Source organism: Rana temporaria, chromosome 7, assembly GCF_905171775.1.
Source record: "Rana temporaria chromosome 7, aRanTem1.1, whole genome shotgun sequence".
In the NCBI taxonomy this organism is placed as follows: Eukaryota; Metazoa; Chordata; class Amphibia; order Anura; family Ranidae; genus Rana; species Rana temporaria.
Window position 1 is genome coordinate 186,675,926 of NC_053495.1, and position 24,736 is coordinate 186,700,661.

Below are 24,736 nucleotides of genomic sequence, written 5' to 3' on the forward strand. Positions count from 1 at the left end.
TCCACGCCCCCTACCCGGATCATTTGAATTAGGCGGGCTTGCGTCGGGGGATTTACGCTAGGCCGCCGCAACTTTACAGGCAAGTGCTTTGTGAATCAAGCACTTGCCCATAAAACTTGCGGCGGCGTTGCGTAAATGTCATACGTTACGCCGCCGCAGATTTGCCCGGTTCTACGTGAATCTGGGCCACTGTGTATAGCGCCTACAGTTTTGTACAGCGCTGCACAGAATATAAGTAGACAGTACAGGTACAACATAGCTCAAAGCAAGAGGGTTGGAGGGCCCTGCTCATGAAAGCTTACAATCTAAAATTCTATATGATTTTTTTATTTATTTTTTTTAAATTGCAGTTCTAATTACTCATCATATTTGCATTTATTATTATTAGCATATTAGCACTTTGTTGCCTTGCTGCTTATTGCTCATCTGATGGCAATATCCTAAGCCTAAAAATGTTACATATCAATGCAAGAGTGCCACCCAGTGGCCAGACTCTGCCAGAATAAGAAAAATATGTTTATACTAGACTGTAACTGTATAGATACCGTAGATAAGCGATATATAGTATCGTGCTGCTAAGGTTACATATATACATATTTATATAGTACATACTGTATTGTGCTGATAAATTTATAGGCATATATACAGAGGCCCGGATTCACAAAGACTTACGACGGGCGTATCATTAGATACGCCGTCGTTAGTCCGAATCCGCGTTGTCGCAACTTTAAGCGTATGCTCAAACTGAGATACGCTTAAATGTTGCTAAGATACGACCGGCGTAAGGCTCCTACGCCGTCGTATCTTAACTGCATATTTACGCTGGCCCCTAGGGGCGTGTACGCTAGGGTGACCACATGTCCCGGATTGCCCGGGACAGTCCCGCATTTTGCAGGTCTGTCCCGGGCACCTTCATTCCAGGACAATACAGTGTCCCGGAATGAAACTGACACACTCACCCCCCCCCCCCCCCCCCCCGGGCCAATCTGATGCCCCCAAAAAAGGCCGCCACATCACCGATTTACTCACTGACTTTATTTGTCCTGGCCAGGATAGCCTGGAGGAGCACAGTCCCCGCCCCCAGCTTGTGATTGGAGAAATCATAAATCCCGCCTCTTGTGTCCAATCACTGTGCTGTGATTCGTTACAGCATAAGCTGATTTTTGGGAAGGGGGGTGTCCCTGAATGGTAGTTTGGAAATGTGGTCACCCTAGTGTATGCTGATTTACGCCTAGAATATGTAAATCAGCTAGATACGCCTATTCACGAACGTACGCCCGGCTGTCGCAGTACAGATATGCCGTTTACGTAAGGCTTTTTCCGGCGTAAAGTTACCCCTGCTATATGAGGTGCAGCCAATGTTAAGTATGGGCGTCAGGCCAGCGTCAAATTTTCCGTCGATTACGCTGTTTGCGTAAGTCGTTCGCGAATAGGGCTGTGCGTAATTTACGTTCACGATGAAAGCATTGACTTTTTGCGGGTTAATTTGGAGCATGCGCAATGGGATACTTTCACGGACGGCGCATGCGCCGTTCGTAAAAATCGTGAATAATACACTTGCCTGTCAAAGTTGCGGAGGCGTAGCTTAAATAGGATATGCTACGCCCGCACAGAGTTACGCGCTCCCTACCTGAATCTGGCCCAGAATATATATATATACACATACAGTATCTGTCCAAAAAGATGGACTAGACATCCTGTGTATCATGTCCTGGGAACAGTCTCCGATCTGCCACTGCTATATCATACCAATTTGTAAAAAGTAACTGTTGAGCAAGAAACTTTTCTGGGCACGGTGACTGACTCATTGGTATGATATAGTGCATATATACAGTATATATATATATATAGTAAAACCTTGGATTACGAACATAATTCGTTCCGGAAACATGCTTGTAATCCAAAGCACTTGTATATCAAAGCAAATTTTCCCATAAGAAATAAAGGAAACTTAAATGATTCGTTCCACAACCATTTATTCATAGGTCCTTCAGTTTATAGTCCATATAAAAAGATTATAGCAATGTGATAAGTTGTGTAACCATAAAATGTCCATCCAACAATGGCAGCTATAGAGTATAAAAGAAAAGAGAGGCGCCACTAAGTGTAGCAATATGGTTACATTTAATGAAGCTACAACATATAGTAACTCACATGGTTGATGATTAAAAGCGGCCCATCTAAGTATACAGGCATCCGGGGTAAAGCAATCCACATAGACCGTCCTCCTTACCAGCGTCTCTCACCGCTGTCAGTCTGCAATCGTGACCGGGAAGACCACCCTGCAGTAGAGCGATCTCAAAAGTAAAGCCCTGTACACACGGCCCAGAATCTCGTCAGGGAAAAAAACGTTTTTCCTGATGAGATTCTTGGCAAGAATCTCTTGCCGGCCGAGTGTACAGACTCTCCATTCAAAAGAACCGCCGGTCTTTTGAATGGCACGAACGCAGTGACGTCATTGACTACAACGAGCATGCGCTCTTCACATTCTATGCCGTTGCCTCCATCTTGCTTCACCCTACCTATGTCTTGGAAGCTACCGCGCATGTGTCAAAGTCATTTCTAGCATGTGCGGGTTTCCATTGAGAGGTAAGTATACACACGCTCGGGTTTCTCGGCAGGAAAATCACGACGAGAAAATAGAGAGCAGGTTCTCCATTTTTCTTGTCGAGGTTCTGGGCAGTTTTCTTGACGAGAAACCTCAAAGCCTCGTACACACGCTCGGTTTACTCGGCCACCTTTTTCTTGCTGGTTCTTGCCGAGAAAACGAGCGTGTGTACGAGACTTAAGGCTCATGAAAGTGACGGCATCAATGGCGGTGCTGAGGACGGTCTATGTGGACAGCTTTACCCCGGATGCCTGCATACTTAGATGTGCCTCTTTTAATCATCAACCATTTGAGTTTCTAAATGTTGTACCTTCATTAAATATAACCATATTGCTACACGTAGAGGCTCCTCTCTTCTCTTTTATACTCAGTTGTGACATGATGCTACTCTTATATCAAGACATCGCTTGTATATCAAGTCAAAATGTATTAACCACTTTAAACCCGCATGCCGTCATATGACATCCAAAAAGGGGATCTGTTATCCCGGGTGGACGTCATATGACGTCCTGTACTTTGTGCGGGCATATCTGAATGATGCCAGCACCTAGAGGCATCATTCAGATATCATTTTCTTCCGGCGGCAATCCTCTTGATCGCCCTCCCGCGGCCATCCGGTGCTTCTCCTGGCTCTCCCGTCCCATCGGGGGGCCCGGAGATATGATCGCCGTCCGCCGGATGTGCAGCATAGAGATGACTGTTGACTCTATGACCGTCGGAGGCCCAGGCGTGATGTGATGACGTCACGCCCGGGTACCCGTAGGTAAACAAACCGCAATTGCGGCTAGTAAGAATGAGATCTGTGATTTTTTTTTCACAATCTCATTATTTCATGCCTGGAGGAGAGATGTGGGGTCTTATTGACCCCGCATCTCTCCTTAAAGAGGACCTGTCACACACATTCCTATTACAAGGGATGTTTACATTCCTTGTAATAGGAATAAAAGCGTTCGGGAAAAAAAATGTAAAAAAAAGTGAAAAAAATAAGTAAAATAATAAATAAATAAATAAATAAAATTAAAACACCCCTGTCCCCGGTCAGAAGCAAACGCACACGTAAGTCCCACCCACGTATGTAAACGTCGTTCAAACCACACATGTGAGGTGTCGCCGCATGCGTGAGGCCTCGTACACACGACAGAGATTCTCGGCAGAATTCGCCGAGAAACTCGGTCAAAACCCGGATTCTGCCGAGAATCTCTGTCGTCTGTACAGTTTTGGCTCGATGGAGCCGCCGAGGAGCTCGACGAGAAAATAGAGAACATGTTCTCTATTTTCTCGTTGGCCGCGTTGTTCTATAGGAGAAGGCGGCCCGCCGAGCTCCTCGGCGGCTTCATCCCAAAACGAGACGAGGAACTCGACGTGCCAAGCACGTCGAGTTCCTCTGTCGTGTGTACGGGGCCTTAGAGCGTGTGCAACAATTCTAGCACTAGACCTCCTCTGTAACTCTAAACTGGTAACCTGTAAAAAAATTAAAGCGTCGCCTATGGAGATTTTTAAGTAACAAAGTTTGGCGCCATTCCATGAGTGTGCGCAATTTTAATGCATGACATGTTAGGTATCTATTTACTCTGCGTAACGTCATCTTTCATATTTTACAAAAAAATTGGACTAACTTTACTGTTTTGTTGTTTTTTAATACATGAAACCATTTTTTTTTTTTACAAAAAAAAGGCGTTTGAAAAATTATTGCGCAAATACCGTGCAATATAAAATGTTACAATAACCGCCATTTTATTCCCTAGGGTGTCTGCTAAAAAAAACATATATAATGTTTGGGGGTTCTGAGTAATTTTCTAGCAAAAGAATGATGATTTGTACATGTAGGAGAGAAGTGCCAGAATAGGCCCGGTATGGAGGTGGGTTTTAAAGCCCGGTATTGAAGGGGTTAAAGAACTTTGCTTGTCTCTCAAATCACAGTTTTATTGTATGTTTGTATGTATGTGTATATATATATATATATATATATATATATATATATATATATATATACTGTGGCCCGGATTCAGAAACAATTTACGTCGGCGTATCTATTGATGCGCCACGTAAATTCTAGCATGCCCGGCGTATCTTCTTTCTGTATTCAGAAAGCAAGATACGCCGAAATTTGGCTAAGATACGACTGACGTAAGGCTCTTACGCCATCGTATCTTAGTTGCATATTTACGCTGGCCGCTAGGTGGCGCTTCCGGACATTTACGCGTAGAATATACAAATTAGGTAGATACGACGATTCACGAATGTAGTTGCGCCCGGCATATCTATATGCATCGTTTACGTAAGGTGTCGGACCGGCGTAAAGTTACCCCTGCTCTATGAGGCGTAGCCAATGTTAAGTATGGACGTCGGGGCAGCGTCAAATATTCCGTCGTTTGCGTAAAACGTTCGCGAATAGGGCTTTGCGTAAGTTACGTTCACGCCAAAAGCATTGCCTATTTGCGACGTGATTTGGAGCATGCGCACTGGGATACGTCCACGAGCGGCGCATGCGCCGTTTGTAAAGAGCGTCAATTACGTGGGGTCATGATAGATTAATATACAACACGCCCACTACCAGCCAAATTTGAATTAGGCGGGCTTCCGCCGAAACATTTACACTACGCCGCCGTAACGTAGGGCGCAAGTTCTTTCTGAATATGGAACTTGCGCCCTAAGTTACGGCGGCGTAGTGTATCTCAGACACTACAACTTAGACTATTCTATCTGAATCCGGGCCAGAATATATATATATTACAATATTGCAATGTGTGTGTATATATATATACTTATCTGATTCAAATAAATATCTAAGATAACATTGAAAATACTTTTTTCCCAATATCCATGATGTTCAAATGTAATATTGTAATATTAGATTAGTACAGCAGAGGTAAAGGGAGACTGATGTATATGTACTGTATCAGCATCAGGCAAAGAACAGTGTACAGAGATTAATAAACCTCAGCAGCCAATCAGATATAATCTGTTATTAGCTTGGCTAGGCTCATTCACAGAAAGCTTATCTCTGATTGGTCGCTGGAAGTTGCAGTCCACGGTACTTTCTCCTGTGTTACCAGATCAAATCTTGGTGTACAACTGAAATACACTCCAATTCACGCCGCTCTCCTTCTTCTGCACAGCTACACGACTGGAAAGCGTTACCTTGGGATGAACCTCTGGTTTTTGCGCACTTTAAAATGTTTGGACAAGAACTTTTCTATCAAGAATTTAACAAACACTCAATAGAAAACATCCTCAAGGTGAGCAATGGAGGCTGTGAAGTGTCCCTTCTGATCCTCTGTCCTCAAAGAGAATTTATCACACACATCTAACATAAAGGTACAATAAAGGTACACTCCAACATTGAAAATTCAGCCTTGAAATGCAAACTTACATTTTCATTTTTAATTCTGTTGAATGCAGAGGTTAGGCAAGGTATACAAGTCAGGTTTTTAGGCCCAAGGATTAAGAGGAACAGAAGTGTGGAAGCTGTGCCCAAAGTAAGGCGGACAGAGGGCAAAGGACCTACAGATGATCGTTCCCCATTACTGACTTACCACGTCTTCTTCTGCAATGTGTCTTTGTGGTGGCAGCCATCTTGGTTGAGGCAGGGCTTTGCTTTCTCAAGTCAGAACCTCCAGCAAAGAGAACAGTAGCGATATATCAACAAATCAAGCTTTATTTAAAAAAATAAAAAATAAACCTACCTAAAAAAAACGAGAGAGAGAAAAAACGAGAGAGAGAGAGAGAGAGAACAAGAGAGAGAGAGAAAACGAGAGAGAGAACGAGAGAGAGTAAGGACGAGAGAGAGGACACGAGAGAGAGAACACGAGAGAGAGAACACGAGAGAGAGAACACGAGAGAGAGAACACGAGAGGGAGAGAGAAAACAAGAGAGAGAAAGAGAAATTGAGAGAGAGAGAGAGAGAAACGAGAGAGAGAGAGAGAAACGAGAGAGAGAAAACGAGAGAGAGAGAGAGAACGAGAGAGAGAGAAAACGAGAGAGAGAGAAAACGGGAGAGAGTGAGAGAGAAAACGAGAGAGAGAGAGAGAGAACGAGAGAGAGAGAAAACGAGAGAGAGAGAAAACGAGAGAGAGAGAGAAAACGAGAGAGAGAGAGAAAACGAGAGAGAGAGAGAAAACGAGAGAGAGAGAGAAAACGAGAGAATAAACAGAAAAGAGAGCGGGCGTAACGTATCTGGTTTACGTTACGCCGCCGCAAGTTTTACAGGCAAGTGCTTTATTCACAAAGAAGTTGCCTGTAAAGTTGCGGCGGCGTAGCGTAAATCACCCGGCGCAAGCCCGCCTAATTCAAATGAGCCGGGTAGGGGGCGTGGAGCATTTAAATTAGGCACGTTCCCGCGCCAAACGCACTGCGCATGCGCCGTCCTGAAAATATCCCAGGGTGCATTGCTCCAAATGACGTCGCAAGGACGTCATTGGTTTCGACGTGAACGTAAATGGCGTCCAGCCCCATTCACAGACGACTTACGCAAACGACGTAAATATTTTCAATTTCGACGCGGGAACGACACCCATACTTAACATTGGTTGCCCCTCATATAGCAGGGGCAACTTTACGCGTCGCAAATCTAACGTAAACATTGTAACTTCACTGCGTCGACCGCGCGTACGTTCGGGATTTCGCGTATTTTGCTAATTTGCATACTCGACGGGGGAAAACGACGGAGGCGACACCTAGCGGCGAAAAAAAAAATGCATTTAAGATCCGACAGCGTAAGAGCCTTACGCCTGTCGGATCTAATGGATATCTATGCGTAACTGATTCTAAGAATCAGACGCATAGATACGACGGCCCAGATTAGGACTTACGACGGCGTACATTGCGTTGCGCCGTCGTAAGCCCTTTGAGAATCTGGGCCATAGTGTTTATAATGGGGATGGGAGGGCAGAAGTTACTTTTTTTTTTTTTAGTTGACCATAAATCAACTTTAAAATGGTTATAAACCCTTAAATATACCTAGTGAAGTGACTGACCTCAGGTGATACACACAGATCTTCCTTCATAAATTGTACCTGTTTATCTGCAGTCTTCTCTTCTCTACATCCTTTCAAAGTCCAGAATTTATAAAGCTTGCCTAAGCTTTCAGGAAACTGGGTAGAAACCTGAAATTACACTGTGCAGAGCTCAGTGGGGAGAGTCCTGAATACTTATTGGGAGGGAGGGAGGGACACGGGAGGGAGAGACATGCTCCCCACTTCACACAGCACACAGGAACAGAGCCGAGGATGTAAATCACAGGCTGTGTGCTATGTCACCTTTTTTCTGTTTGTGTCAGGAAAACTTGTTTGAAGTGATTCATGCTGATAGAAGAGGAAGGGCCAGCAGACAGAAATGACACTTAGTGCTCTGGATTGAGACAAGTACACACTTCAGAAGCATATGCTTTGTTCATATTTAATTTCTGAGGTTCACAACCACTTTAAAGCCCAACTCCAGATAAAAAGAGGCTTTCCCATTCACTGCACAGGGGTAACTGCTTGTTTTTGCCTAGGGAATGGAAGAACAAATATATATATACCCAATTCCCACCCGGGTCTTGTAGTCTTGTGCGGTAAACTGTTCCTGACGTCATCATGCCCATGGACATGAGGATGTCAGGAACAGTTCACCACTGGATCGTGGGGGACTGCTGTTTAAAGGGGTTGTAAAGGTAAATGGTTTTTCACCTTCATGCATCATATGCATTAAGGTGAAAAAACATCCGACAATAACGCCCCCCCCCCCCCCCCCGAGCCCCCGTTTTACATACATGACCCTTCCAAAGTCCTGCACTACCCCCCATCATCCTCCTCGTTTCGGAGCCTGGCCGTTGATTGGCTACACTGGATGGATTAAAAGCAGTGCAGCCATAGGGCCGAGTGATACAGTCAGCGGCAATGAAGGTGTTGAGTTCTCGCGGGGATGAGCTGAGACAGCCGCCGATGGACCCCAGAAGACCAGGGGCCGGATTCAGAAAGAAGATACGACGGCGTATCTCCTGATAAGCCGTCGTATTTCTGAGTCCGTCCGTCGTATCTATGCGCCTGATTCATAGAATCAGGTTACGCATAGATATGCCTAAGATCCGACAGGTGTAAGTGACTTACATTGTCGGATTTAGGCTGCAATTCCAGGCCAGCCGCTAGTTGGCGCTTCCGTATCTTTTACGCGTTGAATATGCAAATGAGCATTTACGCCGATTCAGAAACGAACGACCGCCCAGCGCTTTTTTTTTTACGTCGTTTGCGTTTCGGCTTTATCCGGCGGAAAGTTACCCCTGCTATAGCAGGGGTAAGTGCGGTGTATCCTATGTTAAGTATGGCCGTCGTTCCTGCGCCGAGTTTTGAATATTTTACGTTGTTTGCGTAAGTCGTTCGCGAATACGGCCAGACATAACTTACGTTAACGTCGAAACCAATGACTTCCTTGCGACGTCATTTGGAGCAATGCGCGCTGGGAAAATTTGTGGACGGCGCATGCGCTGTTCGATCGGCGCGGGGATGCGCCTGATTTAAATTGTACACGCCCCCTAGCCACGGAATTTGAATTCCGCCGGGGGATTTACGATACGCCGCCACAACTTTAGAGGCAAGTGCTTTCTGAATAAAGCACTTGCCTCAAAAAATTGCGGCGGCGTAACGTAAATCAGATAGGTTAGCGGATCTTTAGATCCGCGTATCCTATCTGAATCTAGCCCCGTGTTCGGGGCCACTGTGCAAAACGAGCTGCACGGTGGAGGTACGTATAATATGTTTGTTATTTAAAAAAAATAACTTTACAACCCCTTCAATTATGGATCGGGTGAGTATGCAGCTTTTCCTCACCCCTGGACAAAACAAGCAGTTGCCCCGAGCAATGCCGGCTCAGCCCCACTTCATGCGAAAACTTTTTTTTTTTTGACCGAAGCTGGCCTTTAATTTAATTTGTGTGTGTTTGTTTTTTTTGTTTAGTTTTTCTCTAGTGGAAAGTGTGCTTTATTACAAGCAGCTGTAAAGGCTCTGCAGACGGGTCTGGAAATACGCTGGTCTAAGCCTTTACTGTCGAGTGAAAATCGTCGTATCGTCCCAACGTGTGTGGGTCTGCCACTGGAAACCAACCTGTACTATTCATCAGTTACAAGGGTGCAATTACAAGGTACGTGCTGAGCCAATACTCATCTCCCTGGGATGCAATGATAGAGAAATCTGAACTCTGGGAAAACAGCTTTATGCACGGATGGCATATATGGGATATATAACCTGATTGGAAAGCCCGTCCATCTAATCCTGACACACACAGCCATCCTACGCAACACAGCCAGGTCGGTGACCTGACTTTTCACTGCTGCAGTTAAGCAATACAGCCAAGTCATCTCCAATGCCTCAAACCTGTAATTGGACAATGAAGGAGAAGCAGCAGTCTAAAGCCTCATGCACACAGGTGGTTTGACCTGTCAGCATCAAATGCCCATGTATTTGGGTGTCCAGAAGGCGTAGGTGCAGCGTCCCGCTGCCAGCAACCTGTCAAAATCTATGACAGCCGAATGCACAGCAGCTGAACGTTGGACTTTGGTGTTGGTGCTCAGAATCATATATGTTCGGGGACATATGCTTTGAATTCTGGGCCCTGGTCTAACATCCCTAAATGCATATGGCCCTAAACGTGAGTAGCGCTCGGAACAGCCTTCGCCTTTTTTAGCCTGTTGTAGATCTTGACAGGCTGCTGGCAGCAGAGTTGGACGCTGCCCCTGACTTGCAGAGCCGGACGCTGCCCCTGACTTGCAGAGCCGGACACTGCCCCTGACTTGCAGAGCTGGCCGCTGCCCCTGACTTGCAGAGCCGGATGCTGCCCCTGACTTGCAGAGCCGGACGCTGCCCCTGACTTGCAGAGCTGGCCGCTGCCCCTGACTTGCAGAGCCGGATGCTGCCCCTGACTTGCAGAGCCGGACGCTTCCCCTGACTTACAGAGCCGGACGCTGCCCCTGACTTGCAGAGCCGGATGCTGCCCCTGACTTGCAGAGCCGGACCGCTGCCCCTGACTTGCAGAGCTGGCCGCTGCCCCTGACTTGCAGAGCTGGACGCTGCCCCTGACTTGCAGAGCTGGACGCTGCCCCTGACTTGCAGAGCTGAATCAATGATCAATATACCAACCTTGCAGAGCTGGACGCTGCCCCTGACTTGCAGAGCCGGATGCTGCCCCTGACTTGCAGAGCTGGCCGCTGCCCCTGACTTGCAGAGCTGGCCGCTGCCCCTGACTTGCAGAGCTGGCCGCTGCCCCTGACTTGCAGAGCTGGCCGCTGCCCCTGACTTGCAGAGCTGGCCGCTGCCCCTGACTTGCAGAGCTGGCCGCTGCCCCTGACTTGCAGAGCTGGACGCTGCCCCTGACTTGCAGAGCTGGACGCTGCCCTTGACTTGCAGAGCTGGACGCTGCCCCTGACTTGCAGAGCTGGCCGCTGCCCCTGACTTGCAGAGCTGGCCGCTGCCCCTGACTTGCAGAGCTGGCCGCTGCCCCTGACTTGCAGAGCTGGCCGCTGCCCCTGACTTGCAGAGCCGGACGCTGCCCCTGACTTGCAGAGCTGGACACTGCCCCTGACTTGCAGAAGTGAATCAATGATCAATATACCAACCTTCCTTGATGCATTTGGCCACTCCTGGCTTGTTCACAAGAATAGGAACTACCAGGAGTGATAAAATGCGTCATGAAAGGTTGGTTTTGGCTTCAAGACTGTATACAGTCAATTCACTGATTTTTAAAAACACTCCAAGAAGAGCTAATTAGATTGCGGCTGATGTTTTTTACTTTTTTTAATGAAGAATGGAGATTGACTGTGATGGGCAGTTTTACGCTAAGCTATGGATCTGTGTGTGTTTCTGTTCCGAATTCAGAGTTGGCCATCACCAACTTTGATCCAGACAGTATGGCCACCTGCTGACTTGGCACCATCCACAGGTAGATTAAAGGGGTTGTAAAGGAAAATGTTTTTTCACCTTAATGCATCCTATGCATTAAGCCTGTTGCATTAGGGTGTGCACCCCAAAGCTCTAACATATATGCACTTGACATATAGGCCTCTTCCCCGCTCTCCATCCTGAAACAATGGGAGAAAGGGGGAACAAGGGAGCACATGGGGGACCCGGCAACAGAAGGAACAGGGAAAGGAGGGGTGGCATATATTAGTACTGATCCCCTATATTTTCCTCCTGTGGCAGCTGAATGTTGAAAATAGGAAGAGGAGGAGAAGCCTACTTTCAGCTGCTGCAGGAGGTAAAGACAGATCGGTATCACTATATTCCACCCGCGCAACCTCTCCTGTCCGGGTTCTGAGGATTGGCAAGTTTTTATTACGGTTTATCCGTCACCTGTCCACCATTGACAGGTTGCCAACACCAGGATTAGGGTGTGCCCAGGCACACCTGGCACACCCCTTGCGCACGCCTATGATCCTATGCATTAAGGTGAAAAAACATCCGACGGTACCGCCCCCCGAACCCCCGTTTTACTTACCTGACCCCTCGAAAGTCCCGCGTGTGTCCACATGATCCTCTTCGGTTTCCAGCCTGGCCGTTGATTGGCTAGGCTGGACAGATTGATACCAGCGCAGCCATTGGCTGGCTATGAAGAAGCACTAAGGCATAGTGCGAAACGTCAGCTTTTCTTTTGCTGTGGCATGTATTTTGTGATTTTTAATTAAAGGAGGAGTTTTTTTGGAGTGCGGCTGTCCCAGCTTTTTTCCTTCATCCTAATCTGCATTTTGATTGCACTGCCTGCACCCTTGGCTCGGACCACAGGAATCAGATTACCTGGTTCTCTTTGAGCGGTTACCCACTCTCTCAGCCATTGGCTGGCGCTGCTGTCAATCACAGCGGATGCCACGCCGGGGGGCGGGCCGAGTGATACAGTCGGCGGCTATGTAACCAGTGCTCAGCTGGACACAGATAGAAGTCACAAGACTGCTATATACTGCTGATGAGAAAAGGTATTTAGCAGTTTATATTTACCAAAATAATTACATTTCCATGATCTGTGTACTGTGGGAGATCAGATATAGTGAATGCAGAGTCCTGGGATTAGTAACACTTTAATGCCCTGTACACACGATCGGTTCATCCGATTAAAACGGTCTGATGGATTTTTTCATCAGATATCCGATGAAGCTGACTTTCATCAGTCGTGCCTACACACCATCAGTTAAAATACCGATCGTGTCAGAACGCGGTAACGTAAAACACAACGACGTGCTGAGAAAAATGAAGTTCAATGCTTCTGAGCATGCGTCGACTTCATTCTGAGCATGCGTTGATATTTAACCGATGGTTGTGCCTACTAACGATCGTTTTTTTTCTATCGGTTAGGAATCCATCGGTTTAATTTAAAACAAGTTGGCTTTTTTTTTAACCGATGGATAAATAACCGATGGCGCCCACACACGATCGGTTTGGACCGATGAAAACGATCCATCAGACCATTCTCATAGGTTTAACCGATCGTGTGTACGCAGTCTAACTCTTCAATAGGATCCAATTCCATTTTACTTCAGATAATGGCAGTACAGACGATGGGCCTGATCCACAGACGAAGTACGTCGGCGTATCTACTGATACTCCGGCGTACTTTCAAATTTCCCACGTCGTATCTTTAGTTTGAATCCTCAAACCAAGATACGACGGCATCTGGGTAAGATCCGACAGGCGTACGGCTTTGTACGCCTTCAGATCTTAGATGCAATACTTCGGCGCCTGCTGGGTGGAGTTTGCGTCGTTTTCTGCGTCGGGTATGCAAATTAGCGATTTACGACGATCCACGAACGTACGCGCGGCCGTCGAATTTTCTAACGTCGTCTGTAGTCGGCTTTTTCCGGCGTATAGTTAAAGCTGGTATTTTGCGGCGTATAGATAGACTTGCCATGTTAAGTATGGCCGTCGTTCCCGCGTTGAAATTTGAAATTTTTTTGTTTTTTGCGTAAGTCGTCCGTGAATAGGGATGGACGTAACTCACGTCTAAGTTAAAAAAATGACGTCCTAGCGACGTAATTTAGCGCAATGCACGGCGGGAAATTTCGGGACGACGCATGCGCAGTTCATTCGGCGCGGAGACGCGCTTCATTTAAATGAAACCCGCCCCCAACCCGCCCAATTTGAAATCCGCCGCCAGAAATACACTACGCCGCCACAACTTACGGCGCGAACTCGCTGAGGATTCGAATATATGCCAGGTAAGGTACGGCGGCGTAGTGTATCTCTGATACGCTGCGCCGATCGAAATGTATGTGGATCTGGCCCGATGTTTTTCCAGTCTTTTAAATTGTAAGAAGATATTGACATTCCTAATAATGTTTCCTAATAACTTTTCCAATAACAAGTGTGAAAGGAGCCTTGTATTTCCAGGGTAAGTTTTTGGGGGTCTACCACGTTCTTCTTGGTCCAAGCAGTACTAATATCCTGTTTGTGTCTTTATCAGTACAGTTCATTTAAGAAAAGGGGGAAGACCCCCTAAAGCTTGTATTGAGAATGTAACTGTTAGTGCAAATACAAAAGTATCACAGGCTTTATTCTACTTAGTTATAAGAATATCAGTTATTAGTGGATTACCTTTTTAACCTGCACCATATTACACAGAAATTATATTTGTCTGTTTTTTGTTCATCTGTAAACTCTTTTTGAATTCCTAGCTCAGTCTCACATCACTCCAGAGCCAAAAGATGATGTAAGGATTCTCCAGTTACTTGAATCTAACATTAATCTGAAGGCAAAGCTTTCCTTAAGGTATACACACTATCTATCCTGTATAATGTATGTACAGTTATTTTGGGTTTACAAGACAATACTGTTCTTTTAACCACTTAAGATCCGGACCAAAATGCAGGTAAAGGACCAGGCCCCTTTTTGCGATTCGGCACTGCGTCGCTTTAACAGACAATTGCGCGGTCGTGCGACGTGGCTCCCAAACAAAATTGGCGTCTTTTTTTCCCCACAAATAGAGCTTTCATTTGGTGGTATTTGATCACCTCTGCGGTTTTTATTTTTTGGGCTATAAACAAAAATAGAGCGACAATTTTGAAAAAAATGCAATATTTTTTGCTTGTTGCTATAATAAATATCCCCCAAAAATATATAAAAAAATTGTTTTCCTCAGTTTAGGCCGATACGTGTTCTTCTACCTATTTTTGGTAAAAAAAATCGCAATAAGCGTTTATCGATATCGAAAAACAATTCCAGTGATCTAATCCTTCCTCGTCCCGGGATACGTAAAAACATGCCGCCACGATCCGATTCCGCCTCCGTGACAGCTCTGAAATAGCTGAGGGTGGGGCCACCTGTGACGTGCGCGGGTGACCCCGCTCCCCTTTGACGCCACGAGAAACTCCCCTTGGCATCAGAAGGGTTCGGGGTCGCCCGTATATGTCACTTGGTAACCCTGTGGCGGTTCCCCATTGCGTCAGAGGGGGGCAAGGTCACCCACACACGTCACAGTGGCCCCGCCCTCAGCTGTTTAAGATCTGTCACGGCTGTGTCTGTGTGTTTTTTACAATTTTTACACTTTTTTGTGAAATGGTAGAGGTACATTGTACGCCGTTACCAATTTACATAGAGGGGGAGGGATCTGGGGGTCCCCTTTATTTAAGGGGTTTTCCAGATTCCGATAAGGCCCCCATTCGCAGACCCCCACAACCACCAGGCAAGGGTTGTGGGGATGAGGCCCTTGTCCCCATCAACATAGGGACATCCTCCCCATGTTGAGGGCATGTGGCCTGGTATAGTTCAGGTGGGGGCCGCTCTCTCATCCCCCCTCTTTTCCTGCGGCCTGCCAGGTTGCATGCTTGGATAAGGGTCTGGTATGGATTTTTTGGAGGACCCCCATGCCATTTTTTATATTTTGGCACAGGGTTCCCCTTAAAATTCTGAGGGAACCCCTACGCCATTTTTTTTAATTAGTGCAGGGTTCCCCTTAATATCTATACCATACCTAAAGGGCCTGGTATGGAATTCGAGGGGGACCCCCACGCAATTAGTTTTCATACCAGACCCAAAGGGCTTGGTAATGGACTGGGGGGGAACCCATGCGGTTTTTTTCAATGACTTTTATCTGTATTGCCAGGACTCGACAATTCATTATAGCCGCAAGCAGTTTTAAATTACCCTTTGTTCCCTTGAAATGTCATTTTGTGCAGGGACTGTTCTGAACACGGGAAAAATGCACCACTTTACAGGCATACTATAGACACCCCCCGGGTACAAAATTTAAAGGAATATGTCATTTTTATTATTTCACTTTAAGCATTATTAAAATCACTGCTCCCGATAACAACGGCCATTTTTAAAACTTTTTGTTGCATTGATACATGTCCCCTGGTGCAGTACCCAGGTCCCCAAACACTTTTTATGACAATAACTTGCATATTAACCTTTCAAATGAGCACTTTTGATATTTTTTTACATTCGTGTCCCATAGACTTTAATGGTGTTTGCGTGTTTGAGCAAATTTTTTGCCTGTTCGCATGTTCTGCTGCGAACCGAATCGGGGGGTGTTCGGCTCATTCCTATTTACCATTCAAAATACTGTATATCCTCACTGAATGCAAGCTTTTCTCTCCCTTTAAATATTAAGCTATTTTAGTCTGTGAACTAGGACACTGATGTTACGTTAATTTGTACCCCATTTTTAGTATGACTAAGGATATAGTGTTCATGATTGGGGTCAACACCAACCTGATCCAAGCCGGATTGGAGCAAAGAACACAGGTCAGCCTTGTATTGCCGGCAAATGTGGACGTGAACTTGAACATTGGGCAAAAACACTTCAAGATGGATTTTATTCCAGAGCTGCCAGACAATGAACTCTTTGCCATAAGGTATTTACAATCTGCCATTGTTACTTCTGCCTGCAAATGAAATGGTATCATTAAAGTGCGTAGATGTAAATAAACAGTAACTCAGTGATAATTTGTTTGCATATCCTAAGAATTGCCATGTTTTTCACCATAAAATAAAATCTTTACTTAACTTTTATCCTGTAACGGTCAACACCGTTTGCGATTTCCCTTCCATCAACCACGGCAGCTTATCCGACACTCTACAATCCAGCAGACAGGACCCATTGGATTTTCCCCAGAAATAACGCAACAGAGTTCTGTTACTGGTTCCAAAATGTATGAATGAATTTAATGGTTCCTTAGCTTTCTTATATACAGTACAAGCATGTTACAGTTAATCACAGGGACAAAGACACACTCCACCCACACATCACACAATGGGAGGGCTTCAATACACCTTCTCTTAGATAATGACATTCAGCTGAGTTAATTATTAGTCATTATCCAGACAGCCTGTCTCCGCAACCAGTTCCCCTCACCTGTTACACAAAACACATTCCTTTACTAAACATAATTGACATGCTAATTCCCTACCCCTGAAAGGAGACATCTGACCTTTCAGACTGAATTAGTACAATAGACACAACACGCATCACACAATGGACAATGGAATGTCTTTCAGGAGTCTATTGACCTGTTGTGGGTCAGCATGAAATCACCTGTAATATGTCCAGATCTCCTGCAATACATGAATTATCAGTTATCAGTCACCCTATGCCCAAAAGGGGCACAGGGTGACCCTAGACCCAATAGTCATTAGTGATGCTGGCACAGGAGTACCCCCCATCCTTCAACAGTCTCTGGGTGTCACAGGTCATTCTGTTACACCTCCTTTTTTAACTACTTCAGCTCTGGGCCAATTCTAACACTTCTATCTATATTTTAGCTAGAAAATTACTTAGAACTCCCAAACATTATATATATATTTTTTTTTAAGCAGAGGCCATAGAGAATAAAATGGTGGGTGTTGCAATTCTTTTATGTGAAAGGGTATTTGTGCAGCGTTTTTCAAATGCATTTTATTGGGAGAAAAAGGATTGAATTCTGCTCGTCTTGCACGATGACACTCGCAAACCGAGTCAGGATTTTTTAAAAGTAATGGCTCGCGTTACTCGCAATCTGAGGTATTACTGTTTTTGCAAAATTTTATAACAGAAAGGCCCCTTTCACACGGACATTCTAATCTGGTCCATCTGCAGTTTTTCCTGATCGGAACCTCCATTCTTCTCTATGGAGCAGGGGGTGTTAGCGGACATGTGTCTGTTTACACCCGCTGACATCCAATCTCATCCGATCTGCCAAAAAGAGACGGATGGGGACCCCCTTCTGTCCAGCAGATCGCATAAAATGGTAGTTGGGTGTAAACAGACAAGCGGTTTGTTTACATCCAACCACCCAGAGAGGACAGTTGGCTGTGTCCGTGTCTGCTCAGCATAAGCAGAGCAGACACGGATCTGTCATAGTCCTTCTTAGGAGATATCAACAGACAGATCACCTGCTGAGCAAGCGCAGCCGCAGTCTGCCTCATGTGAAAGGTGCCTAATGAATAAAATTGTGGGGTTTCATTTTCAAAATGTTCGGTCATTTTTTATTTATTTGGAAAACAATAAAAATACAGAGTGGTGATTACATACCACCAAAAGAAAACCCTAGCTGTCTATAAAAAGATGTAAAAATTAAATTGGGGTACAGTGTTGTATGACAGAGTAATTATCATTGAAAGTGTCAGGCCTCGTACACACGATAGGTTAAACAGAGGACAGCGGTCTGATGGACCGTATTCATCGGTCAAAACCGATCGTGTGTGGGCCCCATAGGTTATTTAACCATCGGTTAAAAAAAAGCAAACTTGCTTTAAATTTAACCGATGGATTGGTAACCGATAGGTCAAAACCGATCGTTGGTAGGCACAACCATCGGTTAAATATCCACACATGCTCAGAATCAAGTCGACGCATGCTTGGAAGCATTGAACTTCGTTTTTTTCAGCACGTCGTTGTGTTTTACATCACCGCGTTCTGACAGGATCGTTTTTTTAACCGATGGTGTGTAGGCACGACGGACCATCAGTCAGCTTCATAGGTTAACCGAAGAAAGCGGTCCATCAGACCGTTCTCATCGGATGGACTGATTGTGTGTACGCGGCTTGACAGCGCTGAAATCTGAAAATTGGCCTGGGCAGGAAGGGGGCGAAAGTGTCTGGTATTGAAGTGTATATACATTAGACATGTGCACTGCTGAAAAATGTGTTTGTTTTCTTTTGATTCGTTTTTTTCGGAAATTCCAAAATTCGGAATCCTAAAATCTGAAAATTCGGAAATTCAAACATTTGGAGATTTGGAAATTTGAAAAATCTGAAAATTCGAAAGAACGAATATCTGAAAATCCAAAAATTCGAAATAATAACGAAATTAAGAATGAAAAACTGACAATTCAAAAACACTTTCACCCCCTTCCTGCCTAGGCCAATTTCTAGATTTCAGCGCTGTCACACTTTCAATGATAATTACTCTGTCATACAACACTGTACCCCAATTTTTTTTTACATCTTTTTATAGACCGCTAGGGTTTTCTTTTGGTGGTATGTAATCACCACTCTGTATTTTTATTGTTTGCCAAATAAATAAAAAATGACCGAACATTTTGAAAAAGAAACCCCACAATTTTATTCATTAGGCACCTTTCACATGAGGCAGACTGCGGCTGTCATTCTTATTTTTGGATTTCCGAATTTCCAGATTTTCGAATTTCCGAGTTTTAGAATTTTCGAAATTTCGTATTTTTGGATTTTCGAATTTCCGAAATTTAGAATTTACGAATTTACACATTTTCAAATTTTCGAATATTCATGAAAAGTTGGAAAATTTGAAAGTTATGAAATTCGTATATTTCCAAATTAACGAATTTCGTCTAAATTTGTTAAAAAACTGATTCGGAACAAAATGAATTGCACGGGCCAGATCCACGTAGCGCATCGTAATTTTAGGCAGGCGTAGCGTATCGTAGTAACGATACGCCGCCGCAACTTTGAGAGGCAAGTGCTGTATTCACAAAGCACTTGCCTCTAAAGTTACGGCGGTGTAGTGTAAATCTGCCGGCGTAAGGGCGCGGAATTCAAATGATAAAGATGTGGGCGTGTTTTATGTTAATTTTACTTGACCCCACGTAAATGACATATTTTTTGAATGGCGCATGTGCCGTCTGTGGGATTATCCCAGTGCGCATGCTCCAAATTAACCCGCAGCAAGCCAATGCTTTTGACGTGAACGTAATTCTACGCAAAGCCCTATTCGTGAACGTTTTACGCAAACTACGTGAACGACGGAATATTCGACGCTGGCCCGACGTCCATACTTAACATTGCGTACGCCTCATATAGCAGGGGTAACTATAAGCCGAAAAAAGCCTTACGGAAACGATGTAAAAAAATGCGCCGGCCGGACGTACGTTCGTGGATCGCTGTATCTAGCTCATTTGCATATTCTATGCGGAAATCAACGGAAGCGCCACCTAGCGGCCAGCGTAAATATGCACCTAAGATCCGACGGCGTACTTAGACGTACGCCAGTCGGATCGAGCCCAGCTTCAGGCGTATCTTGTTTTGTGGATACAAAACAAAGATACGCCGGAGCATCCTAGAAGTTACGCGGCGTATCAATAGATACGCCGACGTAACTTCTTCGTGGATCTGGCCCAACATGTCGAATATACATGCACTTGCCGCTATTTCATAGTGACAATGGTAGACCATTGCTTGACAACGTGTGCAGGCATGGCCACTTGTCATCCCCGCCGAGGGTGAATGTAACAAGGCAGAAACACAACTTGGAGACATTTGTCACCCACAGAAAGTGACTGAGCAAAGACCGTCATTGCCGGATCAGCAGGTGTCCTGCTAATGAAAGCTGCAGATTTAAAAAGACTAAAAACAACTTTTTAAATGACTTTAAAATGAAAACTTTAATGAGATTTTAGTGATTGAGATTAGATCTAATTAATCTGACCGCAATATACTTACTTGGCAATGGAGGCCAAAGGTGCCAGTATGCAATATGATTATGTCTTCATTTACCAGTAATGAGCAATTTTCATATCTAAACAAAGTGTTCCCACATAAATCTCCTATTATATCTGACTGTAAGAAGACACCGCTGCATCGGCTGATTTAACGTATTTGTACATTTACAACAAACAGGGAAAAAACTTTTTTTTCTTTCATTTTATTGTTGGTTCTATGACTGTTCGGCCCCCTCTTTTCCCCCGGCTCCAAGGGTGGCGGGAGTCAATCAAATCTTCTCATTCCCAATATATGCTCCCAGCTGCTGTACAGTGGCGGCTGGTGCTCAAAATTTTTAGGGGGGCGCAAACGAAAAAAAATTGCAGCCTCACTGTGCCCATCAAATGCAGCCACTGTGCCATCAATTGTCACCACTGTGTCGTGCCATCAAACGCAGCCACTGTGCCATTAATTGTCACCACTGTGCAATGCCGTCAAACGCAGCCACTGGGCCATCAATTCGCACCACTGTGCCATGCCATTAAACGTAGCCACTGTGCCATGCCATCAAACGCAGCCACTGTGCCATCAATTGTCACCACTGTGCCATGCCATCAAATGCAGCCACTGTGCCATCAATTGTCACCACTTTGTCATGCCATCAAACGCAGCCACTGTGCCATTAATTGTCACTACTGTGCAATGCCGTCAAACGCAGCCACTGTGCCATCAATTCGCACCTCTGTGCCATGCCATCAAACGCAGCCACTGTGCCATCAATTGTCACCACTGTGCCATGCCATCAAACGCAGCTACTGTGCCATCAATTGTCACCACTGTGTCATGCCATCAAACGCAGCCACTGTGCCATTAATTGTCACTACTGTGCAATGCCGTCAAACGCAGCCACTGTGCCATCAATTCGCACCACTGTGCCATGCCATTAAACGCAGCCACTGTGCCATGCCATCAAACACAGCCACTGTGCCATCAATTGTCACCACTGTGCCATGCCATCAAATGCAGCCACTGTGCCATGCCATCAAACACAGCCACTGTGCCCTTTAATTGTCACCGCTGTGCCCTTTAATTGTCACCGCTGTGCCCTTTAATTGTCCCCACTGTGCCCTTTAATTGTCCCCACTGTGCCTATTGTCACCACTGTGCCCATTGATGTCGCCGCTGTGCCCTGTAAAGTGCCCCTTTCCCCCCCTGCCCGGCACTTACCTTTACTGGAGTCAGCCATCCACGTCCCTCGATGTCTTCTACCGCCCTCGATGACTGACAGGCGTTTCAGCCAATCAGGTTACCGGTAGCCAGATACGGCCAACCTGATTGGCTGAGACGCCTGTCAGTCTTATCCAAGGAGCGCATCCCTAGTGTGTTCCTTGTATAAGCGTCCGGGACCCAAGGGCTGTACTCGGAAAGCCTATCAGAGCCGTTGGCTCCGATAGGCACTTCCGTACAGCCAACCAGCTGCCGTTATTCAGATGGCCGGACATGAGCGCCGACCATCTGAATAGAACAGCGGCGATAATAACATAGATTTGTGCAATGCATGAATCTGTGTTATTAGACTCAGTGGCGGTGAGAGCCAGAGGGGGCGGCGCTCCAGCGCCCTCTATGGACGAACCGCCACTGCTGCTGTACCATGTACTGAAAATATATATATATGTATATGAAAATGTATCTTGTTCTCTTTGTATTGCTTTCTTTGTGGGAAATCCCTGGTGTTCCTGCCAGGCCCCTACTTTCCTATAAAAAAAACTGACCACACTGATGCCCTGTACACACGATCGGTCAATCCGATGAAAACGGTCTGATGGATTTTTCCGATGAAGCTGACTGATGATCAGTCGTGCCTACACACCATCGGTTTAAAAAAACGATCGTGTCAGAACGCGGTCACGTAAACCACGTACGACGGCACTATAAAGGGGAAGTTCAAATCCAATGGCGCCACCCTTGGGGCTGCTTTAGCTGGTTTTGTGTTAGTAAAAGACGATTCGCGCTTTTCTGTCTGTTACAGCGTGATGAATGTGCTAGCTCCATAACGAACGCTAGTTTTACCAAAACGAGCGCTCCCGTCCCCTAATTTAGTCTGAGCATGCGTGGATTTTTAACCGATGGACGTGCCTACAGACGATCATTTTTTTTCTATCGGTTAGGTATCCATCAGATAGTTTTAAAACAAGTTCAATTTTTTTTAACCGATGGATAAATAACCGATGGGCCCCACACACGATCGGTTTGGTCCGATGAAAACGGTCCATCAGACCATTCTCATCAGACAAATCGATCGTGTGTACGCGGCATGAGCGTGAGAGCACAGCCTGGTCAGTTTTTTCTTTCTTCTTTTGGGAGGGTGCATGTGAAAGGCACTAGACATGTGCAGTGCCAAAAAAATGAGTTTTTTTCGTTTATGTTATTTTTTTTTTTTTAATTTTTTCGGAAATTCGGGAAAATCTAAAAAAAATAATCCGTTTTATTCGTTTTTGTACTTTTTTCGTAAATTCGGGAAATTAGAAAATTCGAAATTCGGAAATTCGAAAATTCCGAATTCCGAATTTTCGGATATCCGAAAAAGCAAAAAACGAATAAAACGGAAAAAATGACATTTCCGAAAAAAACGAATGAAACGAAAATGCCTTTCAGACAGTGCAATTCGTTTAGTTTCTAATTAGTTTTTCTAAATTTTCGTATTAACAATTTTTTTTATTTCCAAATTTTCGGTCTTCCGAAAATTACGAAATTGCGAAAATTTAAAATTCGAATTTCGAAAATTCGAAAATTCGAAATTCGAAAATTCGAAATTCGAAAATGAAAAATTCGGAAATGAAAAATTCGGAAATTCGAAATATCGAAAATGAAAAATTCGAAAATTTAAAATTCCAAAATTAAAATTTCGAAAATTAGAAATTTTAAAAATCAGAAATTTTAAAAATCAGAAATTTTAAAAATTAGAAATTTTAAAAATTAGAAATTTCGAAAATTCGAAAATTCGAAAAATAAAAAAATCGTAAATTAGAAATTTCGAAAATTGAAAAATTGGAAATTTGAAAATTCGAAAATGAAAAATTAGAAATTTTGAAAATCGAAAATGAAAAATTTGAAAATTCGAAAAATAAAAAATTCGAATATTCGAAATTCAAAAAAGTGGAAAATGAAAAATTCTAATAATCGAAATTTGAAAATTAGAAATTTGAAAATTCGAAAAAAATTAAAAATTAGAAATTTCGGACATTGAAAAATTAGAAATTCGAATATAAAAAATGAAAAATTTGAAATTTCGAAAATTCGGAATTTAGAAAAAAAAAAGAAATTAAATAAAATACGAAAATTAAAAATTCGGAAATTCGAATTTTCGGAAGTCCGAAAATTCAGAAATTGAAAAATTTGTTAATACGAAAATTCGGAAATAAAAAAATTTGTTAATACGAAAATTCGGAATTAACGATTTTCCGAATTTTCGTTAAAAAACTATCAGCACTGTCCAGACAGAGGGTCAGGGGTCATGCAGCCTCATACGGCATTCAGAGGAGAAATGAAAACTCCTCCAACAAGCTTTAACCAGACACTGATAGAAGTCACAAGACTGCTATATACTGCTGATGTGAAAAGGTATTTAGCAGTTTATAATTAGTAAAATAATTACATTTCCATGTACTGTGGGAGATCAGATATAGTGAATGCAGGCTCCTGAGTTTAGTAAAGGCCCATACACACGATCGCATTTTCCAAAGAAAATTGTGTGATGACAGGCTTGTTGGCGGAAAATCCGACCGTATGTACGACCATTGGACAATTGTTGTCGGATTTTCAGCGGACAAATGTTGGATAACATGCTTTAACATTTTCCGCCGACAATTGTGTGTTGTCGGATTTTCCGATCGTGTGCACACAAGTCCTTCGGACAAAAATCCAAGGTACAAACACGCATGCTCAGAAGCAATGCTAACCATAACACAACATTAGCAGAAGTTGACCAAATGGTGGCGCTAAAGAGCTGAAAAACCACATCGTTTTGTGTTTGTTGGCCGACAATTATTTGCCGTTTGTATGCAAGACAAGTTCCTGGTCGATGCCCTTCGGAACAAAAGTCCTACGCTTTGTCTGATGAAAATCTGACCGTGTGTAGGAGGCTTTACACTTTAAGATTCTATTGAAAAAAAATACTCTTGGGTGAAAACATTCATAATTAACCCCTTAAGGATTGCCTCACGCCGATATACGTCAGCAGAATGGCACAGCTTGACACAATCACGTACAGGTAAGTCGCCCTTTAAGTGCCCGGTCGCGT

General features: G+C 44.3%; 1 protein-coding gene across 1 annotated transcript in view; it reads left to right on the top strand.

Annotated features, from left to right (window-relative positions):
* LOC120945992 (vitellogenin-1-like) overlaps positions 1–24,736 on the top strand; it is a 147,536-nt gene that overhangs the window by 49,881 nt on the left and 72,919 nt on the right. Inside the window, exons 12-15 of the mRNA XM_040360642.1 lie at positions 5,728–5,847; positions 9,541–9,724; positions 14,238–14,331; positions 16,233–16,418. Coding sequence (XP_040216576.1) covers positions 5,728–5,847; positions 9,541–9,724; positions 14,238–14,331; positions 16,233–16,418 — 584 coding nt within the window. The remainder of the gene's footprint in view (positions 1–5,727; positions 5,848–9,540; positions 9,725–14,237; positions 14,332–16,232; positions 16,419–24,736) is intronic.